This window comes from Argiope bruennichi, chromosome 7, assembly GCF_947563725.1.
Source record: "Argiope bruennichi chromosome 7, qqArgBrue1.1, whole genome shotgun sequence".
Classification (NCBI taxonomy): domain Eukaryota; kingdom Metazoa; phylum Arthropoda; class Arachnida; order Araneae; family Araneidae; genus Argiope; species Argiope bruennichi.
In genome coordinates, this window is record NC_079157.1 from 4,142,391 (window position 1) to 4,154,425 (window position 12,035).

Sequence of the window (12,035 nt, forward strand, 5' to 3'; positions counted from 1 at the left end):
AGGAACAGAATAAAACAACTGTCACTATTCATTCTAAAGACGGATGACTGTGTTAATGTTCAACAGGCCAGACTATTTAACCACAAATTTGGAAAAGTATAGATTGACATCCAATGTTCCCTTACACACACTGTTGGGTAGAAGTGTTCATTTCAAATGCCCATTTGATCATCTCTAATGAGCTGTGAAGTTGCACACCTATTTGTCCGATTCCTGGATTTAAAGAAACGAATATGCGCTTTTTGAATGAAACTGCTGCCTGATGCTCTCGATCATCGCAATGGGTTTCACTTAATTGCTTCGTTCTTTTGCCGGTCTCTTTTATGGCAATTATTGAATATAATTTTATTTATAACGCTTGTTTTACAGCATTTCGCCACACATTTTCATTGCATTTACTCGCTGTTAGGGTTAAAATTAAAAATTATTTTTAAATATTGTGTTTAAATTATTATTAAAATGGTAACTAAACAAAAAAAATTATTAATAAAATGTCATAAAAATTAATTTTTGTGAATAAAAAAATGTCCAAATTTTTCTAAGAAAAGTATTATATTTATAGGATCAAAAAAAATAATTAAATTTCTAGCTGATAGTCTTACCATTCCAGGTATGCTTTTGCCACTTGTTTGGTTGGCAAGCACGCGGACAAAATCATTCCAGAATAGATGTTTTAAGTTTCATACTTATTTGAAAATATATGAGAGTTCCAATATTTTTTCTACATACATCTTAGCAAAATTTCTGTATTTATAATTTCAAAGCCCAATAAGTTATTGATATATTTTAAGAATCTAACATGCAGATATTTTAATATCTACATCTCTCTTTTATCAGTTGAAAATCCTTATACTGCAGTAAACTGGAATGCATCCATTTTATACAATTTCAGAACTGTGTCATACAAATTTGAATATATGTAGCATTTTGTGTGAGTTGGAAGTGATTTAAAATTAAGATTAGCATTTTCTTACAAAAGTGCAGTAAAATTACAACGATAATCTCTTTATATAATAACAAAATAATATGTTATTTTTAATAGCCATGTGTTTGACAACAGTCAAGAATAATAATTCTTAATTCTTTTGTAAAATATTGCAAAATGGACTTTGAAGAAATTAAAAGATATAGAGCGTAAACAAATTGTTGTATCGCATTTAAAATATGAATGGTGAGAAATGTATCGAACTGAAAAAACTTTTTTGAAAATAGGTAGAATGTTAAAAATCTACTTTTGATTCTTCATTTATAAACAGTTCCTAAGAAATAATTGCGGATAAAATTAACTTTTATGTAGATAAATTCTTTTAATAAAGTTTCAAAAAATGCTCTGGCAATCTATGATATCGAAGAATAAATATGCGAGTTAAAGTGAGTTAGTAGTACTTAATTTTTTACAACATCAGTAATTATCAAGGTCGCCTATCTGTGGATGTTGTATCGCTGCAACATTCCCGCCTCTAATATCTTACGGATAAATTTAATTTATTGCAATTTCTACATATTACTAAAATCCATAAATAATCTCCCTTAATTTCATTTTAAGAATTTTTTATCCTGATGGGAAACCACAAAAAGTGATATGCCTTCTTTGTTTCACATAAAGGGAAAAAATACATCCAGGAGGGATGATGTTTCGCTCAGTTCTAATTTTCATTTGCTACGCATGCGTAGTAATAAGACGGAATGATTTGTGAAAAAGTGTTTAAAGGCAAGCAGAATAGTAAAATAGTGCCATTTGAGAGATGTTAGAAATGGTGTTTTTAACGATTTTCTTTTGGGGAGAAATTCATCTCTAACTCACAATGTGAAAATAAATCTAAAAAATGAGAAATATACTAATAAATAAAAATTGTATAAAACAAAAATCACTTTTTATTTACTTTTTAATTCGTTTGTCGGTATCATTATTATTTCGTAGATAAATATCATAATAATTTCCTTACAAATGTATTTCATTTAACCCTACTTTTCATGTTTTTTTTTTCTACCGTTCAATTGCAATTGTGTAAATCTGTGCAAAAGAAAATAAGGATTGTAGGAAAAATAATTTATAAAATATTTTAGGGTTAAAAAAACATTTGAAATTAAATATAATAAACAATTGTCTTTGCTTGAATTTCCGTTATTAAAAGTCATCAGTATCAAATTGAAAATATACTAATTAATCATTAAATTATTGAATCAAAGTCAAAAGAAACGTTTCACCGAAATGGATCGTTGGGCAAAATAGAATTGTACATTGCAGATCCTATGGCTAAAACGCACGCGCCATCATTGATTGCAGTCAACAGGAATATCAGTCTATTACTAATAAACAAACAGTCAAGTGATGACGCAATAGACACAAATTACTCAGAAACAGTTTAAGATGAAATCAAAATTAATATTACAATATATGTTCGCTCTCCAGATGCAATCAAAAGCTTACAGTTACAATGAATAAAAACAACTATCAGATCTAAGAAGAATTTGTTTACATTTTTACTCTGTAAAGAGACGAATAGTAATAGCATACATATTAAATTCATTAATTGCCTCATTTGAGGAAGATACTTCCGTGTCAAACGGATCACAAACCGTAGACATGGAAGAACACATACAATTTTTTTTCTTTTTTGCTCTGTCTATTTGGTAAATATACACTATACTATGCGATACTCCGACCTAGTCAGAGCCCTTACGGGAAACTTGATGGGGCCACCGAAAGGCAACCCCAACTATCATGAAGGAACAATTACACTTGATGACATTGGACCCTTGCAAAAAATAAAGAACTCTCTAGAGAAAACACAATTAGTACAGAAAAAGAATAGAAAAAACATTACATTTTATATTACATATTAAGTAGTGAATCAATAAAATTAAAAATTCGTAAAATAAATTCAATGAGCGTTAAATTTTTACATTAGGAGAGAGCTATAAATAAAATCTTTGACAAAATGTCCCAAACAGAAGATTTAATCACTGCAATTTTTGTAAGTTCTTCGACTCCAAGAGATATCCAATTTCTTGGCCATCTGAGCCTGTGTTCTCGCCACAGTGCACAGGCTTTGATCATGTGATTTATAATTTATGGTACAAACTTAGAGGGAAGGTAAAGCACAAATATATGAATATTATTTACATAGGAAACCCAAGTACATAGGAAATCCATTTCTTTAGTCATAAATATTGGGTGCCTCAATGCAACTGAAGCAAGATTTTTACCTTCTATACAAATGAAAATAGTTTAATGAAATTTTCAATAGTGGTACATTTATGTAAAACAACTCTTTATTGTAATTGGAATGTATGGACGCAAATGACGCGGTAAAGCAAGCACAGGAAATAAGAGATGAAAAGAAAGACAATGTTGTCTTTGAATGAAAAGGGAAAAGAATAGAGAGTTTGAAGGAGCGATGAATTGAGTATGGTGAACGAGTCTTTTGGCCACTCCGATCTCCTGACTTATACTGCCTCGCTTACTTTTTAAGGGCACATCTCAAAAATCTAGTGCATGAGATGATGTCTAATGTTGAATCAGCTGAGAGTCTCGTTTGTCGAACTACCAAAGCTTTTTAAGTGTGTGAAATACCTGACATCTTTGGCAGTGTATGCCAGTTACTCCATCGACGCTGTCAAGTATTTATAGCTTTTGGGGATGCAGTTTTGAGTAGGTTTCGTAAACACGACACTTGTCAACGACATCGTCATTAAACGCTTTGTCATTCGTTTACTTCTTATTTGCGTCATTTGCATCCATATAATCTTCTACAATAAATTACTTTTGAAATATATATACCGCTATTGAAAATTTCATTAAAATATCATCACTAGTGTAGAAATTAGAAACACAGTTGAATTTTGAGTCACCCTGTATTTATGACTAAACAAATAGTTTGAAACCTGGTTTCCTATGTGAATCCTTATTCTCTATCTCTCCTCCACCATGAATTTGGAACCAGCCTGTATATTCTCATATTCGTTAACAGTTTTTATATCAGCATATTTCATATAAGCATCGTTACTTATAACCAACATCAAAGCATCCTCATTTTGAAATTTCTTTATGATTTGTTTTTGAAGTATTAAAAGCAAATGGACTTTTTGTTGTTGTTTTTTTATCATATTTTAAAAATTTTTTTGATTTTTATATATAAAGGGTTTTGTAAATGATTTTTCTATCGATTTTTTTAATAATTTCTGTAAAAAAAATAAGAGAAAGAAATAAAATTTTATTTAACATTCATTTTAATTTTGATATTTTTAATCCTATTGGGAAGAATTTTACTTATTTATTCTTAAAATTAACTTTGGCTCTAGATAAGAAAATAGATGTTCATTTAGAGTGCTCAGATGAATGTCTTGGATAAAGAAGATTTGTTATATAGGAAAAATATTTCAGGGGAGAGAACTGGCGATAAAATAATCTCGAACTAATATGATTTTTTTAATTGTTTAACTTCAAACTAAAATATTTATTATTTATAGAATTGTGTTCCAGGACGATATAGAGAAATCCACTTCATCAATGGATCTATGGTCTTAACGCTTTTTTGGTCTATCGCAAAACTCCTCTTTCCAAAGAAGATAAAGCAAAGAGTGAGTATAAGTATGAAAAAAGGACTTAATACAGAATAGTTCAATTATTTCTCTCTCTTTCTGTGTGCGTACGAGTAGGTGTGTGCGTGTATGTGTAGCAAAATTTTAAGCTCCACAAGCTGCTTTTAGCTTCTTTCGACGCTACCGACGAGATATCTCGTCTTTTAGATACTTCCAATTGAATTGTAAAAGTTGAAATTAAATTAGTACCATTAAAAATATTTTTTTTAATCTTAACACATTCATCGCTAAAGATGAATCAGATAAAAACAAATATCAAATATCAATGAAAGTTTCTGAAAAACGAGATATCTTGTCGTTAGCGTTGAAAGTGTTAATTTCGAGAAATCTATACTGATAATCCAAAAGAATGTTTGTTTGCTCGCGCGCGTGTGTGTGTGCGAGCGCGCAAATAAAGAAATAAGGTGCACCTAATTTTTCAGCAAGTACTTGTTGCGAATCTGGAAACATTGCGGTTTGCTTTATATAGCGAAAAACATCAGACATCATTAGCGTTTATAAATAGAAATTATTTGTGCTATTTAGATTAATTATCTTTAACCTACCGGGGGCACCTCGTCATTGAGGATGAGAAGCTTCCGGTATGCTGGTTGGTCCTCACCACCCTTATGGGTACCCGAAAAGGTGGGTGTCTGGCTCCTCCCATCGATGACGACAAGTACTTCCTTAGGGAAGGGTTGTACTGTGGCCGGTGATGACCGTAGGACTCAACCACAGTTCTTGGTGGCGTTCTAGAGGTCAGATGGTTTCACCTATAGCTACTGAATTTGGCACATGTATACTATAGAGGGGGTAAATATACACCTCGAAGCGACTTCTTAAATATTTTAATTAGAATTTTAATCAATTAAAAATTAAGTGAAATTTCGGTGCTACTTCGCGATAACTTTCGCAAATATTATCGCACAAAAATAATGTTTATGTTAAAGTTCAAAAATTTATCTTTTTAATAATATCAATGTTTTAACTTATACATTAAGTCTACATTCTTCACTATTTTTTTAAAAATATTTTAACCATATTTTTCAATTATTTATTTCTCCCAAAATAAAAATAAAGTTTAATCTATACGAGCAAGATCATGTACAAACTTTATCACTTGTTGCAAACACGTTAACAAAAGCTCAAATAAAAAAAATAAGTCAACTATTATTGCAAAATAAACATATGAAAATGTAATTTTTAGCACATGTATGTATAAAACGAAATAAATATGAAATATCACATTTCTATTAAGTAAATGCAAAGAAACCTTTTTCTGTGACCCTTTACCTTATCTATATTTTATGTAAGTAAAAAAAAGTTTTTATTTAAGGCAAACATGGTTTTATACAAGATATCCACTCTAATCAGGGCCCAACTGATAGCTAATTTGTAAACATTCAGTACAAATTAGCATCTGCTTACAAAATGAGCTAAATGAAGTAAATAATTCTATTTTAAATAAGTTGTGCCAATAAATTCTCTGATGAATAGGGAATTTCATATTTTTTTCATAGATCCTTTGCTCTGTTAATCATATTTAACAATGCTTGAAATATGCTTGAATTTTATATGCTTGAAACGTTAATATTTTAAATAAAAAGAGTTGTACTCCAATCAACTAAATCAATCCTTAAAAATGATTGATTTTTTTTTTTGAAATTTTGAATATTACTATTCTAGAAAAAAAGGCAGATTAGACCATTTCATTGACAGTCTAAAATATAATATCCAATCATCTCCAGGAATTTCGCAAGAGTGATAGGCCTAAGATAATAAAAATGTAAATTGTTCTAAATTTCTAATATTTAAACTATGATATTTGATCGCAGAAGATAGGAATGCTTACTTATTTATTTAAAAGCTGGAGTGTCAACATATTTTGCAGAATATGATTCCTCAGAACAAAGGACTATCTAAAATTTTCATAATTTAAATAAAGGCGTAAAATTTTTCCTATTTTTAAAGTATATTTATAGACCGATACAAAATAAAATATTATTATTGACATCCTTTATATCCTTTTGAAAGTAAAATAAAAAATTGAATTTTACGATGAATCAGAAATTTTTTTTGAATAATTCTTTGAGATATTATACAAATTATGAAAATTATTCTGTTGTACTCAAAAGACTTCAATGCCGACGAACGACTACTTTCATTTCTCATAACAAAAAAAATTATTGGTTTCAGTAAAATTGTTTTATATTAATTGCAGTTAATATTTTCCACATTAATTTAAAATTCAAATTTTATAGGCATCGAGAATCAAATTGGAGAGAGATACCTAGTACAATAAACAAAACGGCTTAAAACCTGCAAAATAGTATAAATGTATGATTATTAAAATTTCAAGCTTAAAAGAATCTTGCTGAAAAAATCTATTTAAAAACAAGTTACATAAAATGCCTAACTGAAAATTTTAATGAGCATTAATACTGCGAACTGGCTAGTAGACAATAAATGATGAATTTAAGAGACGTGTTAACTACTATAACGTGCCTATGATAGTAGACGTTATAAACTACTATTCAGGACTACTTGACGATGATGTAGAAATTCATTAGATGATTATAGTATTTTAATATTTATAAAGTATCATAACCACTGTCGTAAGCTAAGAGCCATAACATACAAGCATACCTTGTCCGACATTAAGTTATAACTTTTCAGCTAGAATTTTGAAGATAAAATGTGTTTTTTCTCCTATGCTAATACTTCCTAACTTTGCTAACCATCTTGTTCGTGAGGCATATAAGCATTTCTAGTTTGTAAATTATTAAGATAAAAGCATTTATTAAAATTTGACTTAGTTAGTTACTTCATAGGACTGAAATCAAGCTATTATATTTTATCTAAACAACTTCAGTATTACTTAATGGAATAAGTTCATTACAAATAACTGCATGAGCAGATTAAAACATGTGCATGTTACTATTACAGATAATGGTTTATCGGTTGTTTCATTGAAATTATTGATGATTCTGTGTAAAAAAAATGATTCCGTTTTTCAATAATATGCTAAGAAATAAAGACAGAAGTGAAAATCCGATTTCAGAGTTAATGTTCAAAGAAAACAAATTTTTTATCTTAATTCTTACAATGACTAAGGCACACGATTAAATAGTTTGAAGGAACGACGAAATTAGTTTGAGTTTCATCATAACAAAAAATATTGCTATAAAATGTTTATCAAATTTCTTAAACAAACTATTTAGCACTGGATTAAACTTTCTGTTTGATTTCTGTTTGATTCTGTTATTACCTTGATTTCATTGGGGTCTCATGCAGTGGAATACGGTATATTTAACACGAGGAAACAAGAGGCACACTCACACTACCATGCGGCGATGGATTTGTTTTAATTTAATTTTTGCTTCAATTATATTTCTGTTACAACGCGGTAGCTACATTTCTAACGTTAGAAGACGAGAATTGCGCTATCTGGAAGAACCAGTTCTTTCAAATTTCTGTATAATTTTCCGTAAAGCACATGGACATTGGATTTTTTTTTATATTCCCTTCATACAAAGAAATTCTTTTAAAATTATGATGGAAAATTTTTATCTGTAGCGCTTTCTATACCAACTTACAATTGCGCAGGGAAGTAAGTATTGCTCTTCTAGAAATCACATTCTTTTTATCCAAAAATAATATTAATAGGCATGTGCTATAACGCAAATGATGCTTCATATTTATCATCAGCAAATAGTATCATTTGTGTTATAGCGTCATTTACTTGTAAATTTTGGTAATGTTTTTTTTATTTAATAAATATCACGATCCTCATTGGAATTATCTGTTGTACAAATTTTTTTCATTTGGACCAATAGAACACATTCTAGCGTTAGATACTAATAGAACGCTGTAAAGTGGGAAACTTATTCTTGCTAACCCTGTATTTGCATTTCTCTCAATGTATTACTATACATTCATTTTCATGTGATGAACTCTAAAACGCTTATTTCTGTTTTTGCAGGTGATGTTTCATTCTAAGCCAGAGGATCTCTTGAACTTCTTTCCACCGGACATGATCCCCACTCAGTGGGGTGGCACTCTGACGGATTACCACGATGAAAATTTGCTGAAGAAAATGAATAAAGAACATGGAAGCTACCCTATAGGAGGGCCTAAAAATTATTTTTAAATATTTCTAGTATTTATTTTTAAGCACAAAACATAATAAACAATTCTTTATGTATTGATTTGTTTATTTCTTTGTTTTTAAGTATTGCTCTTCACTTATTGCTTTGTATTGTGCAGATTGCAATGAAGATGTAAAGAACTACGCCGTTGGTTTAAACAAAAATTTAGATTTATTAGAAAGGAGCAACTTAAAACAGCACGAGATTGAGAACTTACTCATCACTGATGGGTTTCAGCTTTCATACACATATGGAATGTTCAAGAGCAATCCAATTTGAATATTTAAGAAAGATCTACATCCTTCCAGATCTTTAACAATAACAATCTGAATAAAAATATTCCAGTCTTTGGATGAAACACAGTGGCTAAGACTCGAATCACAGATCAACCAATCTTCCTCTGCCAACCGAGCCATGGCGATTGCTAGTTATTCTGGCTTATGTGGTAATATACAACGTATTATAATATTATATATCGCCTCCTATCATGCAAAACATCGTATATAAAGACTTGAGGTGATATCAATTAACATGATGAATTTGGAATGATGGGTTAAAGAATTTACAGAATTCATCCAAGGAATTAGCCAAAGATCAAACAGTAAAGAGACAAATCCCCCCAGGGTACCCTGGTGGGACACTGAGCTGGAGAAATAAAGAAAATTGACAAGAGCCTTGCAGCATAGATACCAACGATGTAAAAACACTGAATAGAGAATAAAGGGAAGACAAATTTATAAAAAAAATGAGTCAATATATAGTGGAATGTTGAGAAAGAAAAGTAGAGAATGCTTTGAAAAGTTATGTAGCGAAATAGAGAGAATGAACCCTTTTGAGCTACCTTATAAATTAGCAGCAGGTAAAATGAAAAGGAAAACAGTAATACACGATGTCAAAAAACAGGATGGAACAAAAATCAAAAATGCAAAAGAAACTATTGAAACCATTGTGAGATGCCTTTTCAAAGAGAAACATTCCCAACAAGAAAATAAAAAGCAGAAGAAAATAAGGAAAAGTATTGAGGAATATAAAACAAAAGAAAAAGATAAAATATTCACAATATATGAAATAAGAACAACGATTAATAAAATGTCTAAAAAGAAAACACCCGGATTAGACAACATCCCTATGGAGATGCTTGCTGAAATTAACAGAAAGAATCCATTCCTATTTTTAGAGTTATACAACAAGTGCTTAAAATTAGGGGCATTTCCTAATCAGTAGAAGGTAGCAAAACTGATTTTAATCCCTAAAACTAATAGGACCTAAATCCTATAGACCAATTTATTTTGCTAACAACAGTAAGTAAAATCTTAGATAAACTGATAAAACAAAGTGTATAGCACTTATTAACGGCACAAAATAAACTACATTTTGATCAACATTGTTTTAGATATGACCACTCTTTTGAAACAGCACAGAATGCACTATGGAGTAAAATAAAAGGTGTGAGAATCAAAAACTAAAAACAACAGTTATATCTTTGGATGTAGCTGGAGCATTTGATTCAGTATGGAGGAAAAGCATTTTTTTTATGCCCTTATAAAGATAAATTGCTCGAGCAACCTTTTTGAAGTGATTAAATATTACTTAAGTGAAGGACAATGTATTTACCAAGATGGAAGGAATAATTGGGAATTTATAATGGATAGAGAAGTGCTGCAAGGCTCATGCAGTGGGCCGTTATTCTGGAGCTTGGTTATGAATTCTGCATTTAAGATCAGTCTTCCAGAGAAGTGCTTTATGCAGGTGTAGCAGATGATGTGCTACTAATAATCTCAGGAAGAACAAAACATGAACTGGAAATTAAAGGAAAACAAATAGTTCATAGGCTAATAAAATAGAGCAAAATACATACTCTTGAGTTTAATGAAAGGAAAACAATTCAAATGTCTATTACATTTGGAGAACGTTTAAAATTAACAGATCCAACAAAATTTAAGTTTTACAAAATAAAATACTTCGTATCATAATCAATGCTCCCTGAAATTTTTCATAGAGATCTTTAAACTCCAAAGCTCGATGATTTCATCAAAGAACTTTAAAAAAAATTTAATCAACTCAAAATTCATAAAACTCCCAAAATTGAGGAAAAAATTAACTATGCCTAGAGTAGTGGAAAATAAGCCTTTCTTCGTTGTACAACTAAATTGAATTTGCCATTTAAATCTCCATAGCTCCTTTCGAAATTCAAATTGAATCTAAAGAACTGCTTTAATTTTCGCTTTAAGCCCTCTTAAGCAATAATCTTTTTCTACTCAACTGACGCACCAATGATACATTAGTTCGGTTTTCCCTCATGCTGCTAACTACTTCAAACTGAGTAGAAGCACTTTGGCACTAAGGCTATTCACACATCTAATTCAAGAGTTTACTTAAAAATTCGATAATGAATGAAGATATTCTCTACAGTCCCAATATTATTTATGGACAGGATTTCATGATAACTGTATCCCATGCCATAAAAGTACTGGTATTCTATTTCCGTGCAGTTGTATTAGCTAATCGATCATGAACACATCACGCAAGTTCATTCGATACTCTAGGACAGAAGTGGGCAGACTTTTTCATGGTAAGGGCTACTTCTGATTATTACAAGATGTTGCCGTCTACCCAGTGGCATAGGTCTACAACATTTATTATAACTTAATGATAAATACGGAATATGTAATTACCTACATAACTACAAAGATAATAATAATGATTTCCAGAAATATAATAATATCAAATGATGCATTTTATATCAAACAATTTAATATACATTAGAAAATGAATCATTTTCATATAAAGTTAGTTCTCTTAGTTATAGTTAATAGAAGATTTCAGCTACAAACTGTCGGGCAATATATCGGTTTATAATTTCTAACTGCTAATCTTGCACTGGATTCTAATTTATCGTCTTTGAGACGGGAGTGATATGTGGTCTTAATTATATTCGTCGTAGAAAATGCAGATTCACACAGATATAAGTAAAGCCAAAGAACGATGTTAAATGATATAAAAATAAAGATACGTCCTTTAGATTCCAAAAGTTATTCTTAGGTTCAGAACAATGTGTTTTTAAAATTATGTCATTTTGAAGGAGATAAACTTTGTATTCTCTTTCTCTCTTGTGGAAAACGATGTTCCATAAATATGTTTCATTTCATATGTGCGCCTTAGGTCTTACTAAACTTAAAAAACCATTGGTGGTCCATCGGTCGATCACGATGAACTGAACGCCCACCACTTCTCTAGAAGAATATTTTGCTAAATAATATTGTAATCTCCCTCCATGTACCCCATACCAGGTTTTCATTGAGT

The 12,035-nt window shown here is 30.3% G+C and overlaps 1 protein-coding gene across 2 annotated transcripts in view; it reads left to right on the forward strand.

Annotated features, from left to right (window-relative positions):
- LOC129974815 (retinaldehyde-binding protein 1-like) overlaps window positions 1-8,792 on the forward strand; it is a 44,155-nt gene extending 35,363 nt beyond the window's left edge. For both annotated transcript variants that reach the window (XM_056087575.1, XM_056087574.1), the window contains exons 5-6: window positions 4,474-4,584; window positions 8,567-8,792. In XM_056087575.1, the coding sequence (XP_055943550.1) occupies window positions 4,474-4,584; window positions 8,567-8,734 (279 nt within the window). In that variant the 3' untranslated portion in view covers window positions 8,735-8,792. The remainder of the gene's footprint in view (window positions 1-4,473; window positions 4,585-8,566) is intronic.
- Window positions 8,793-12,035: the final 3,243 nt, after the last annotated feature.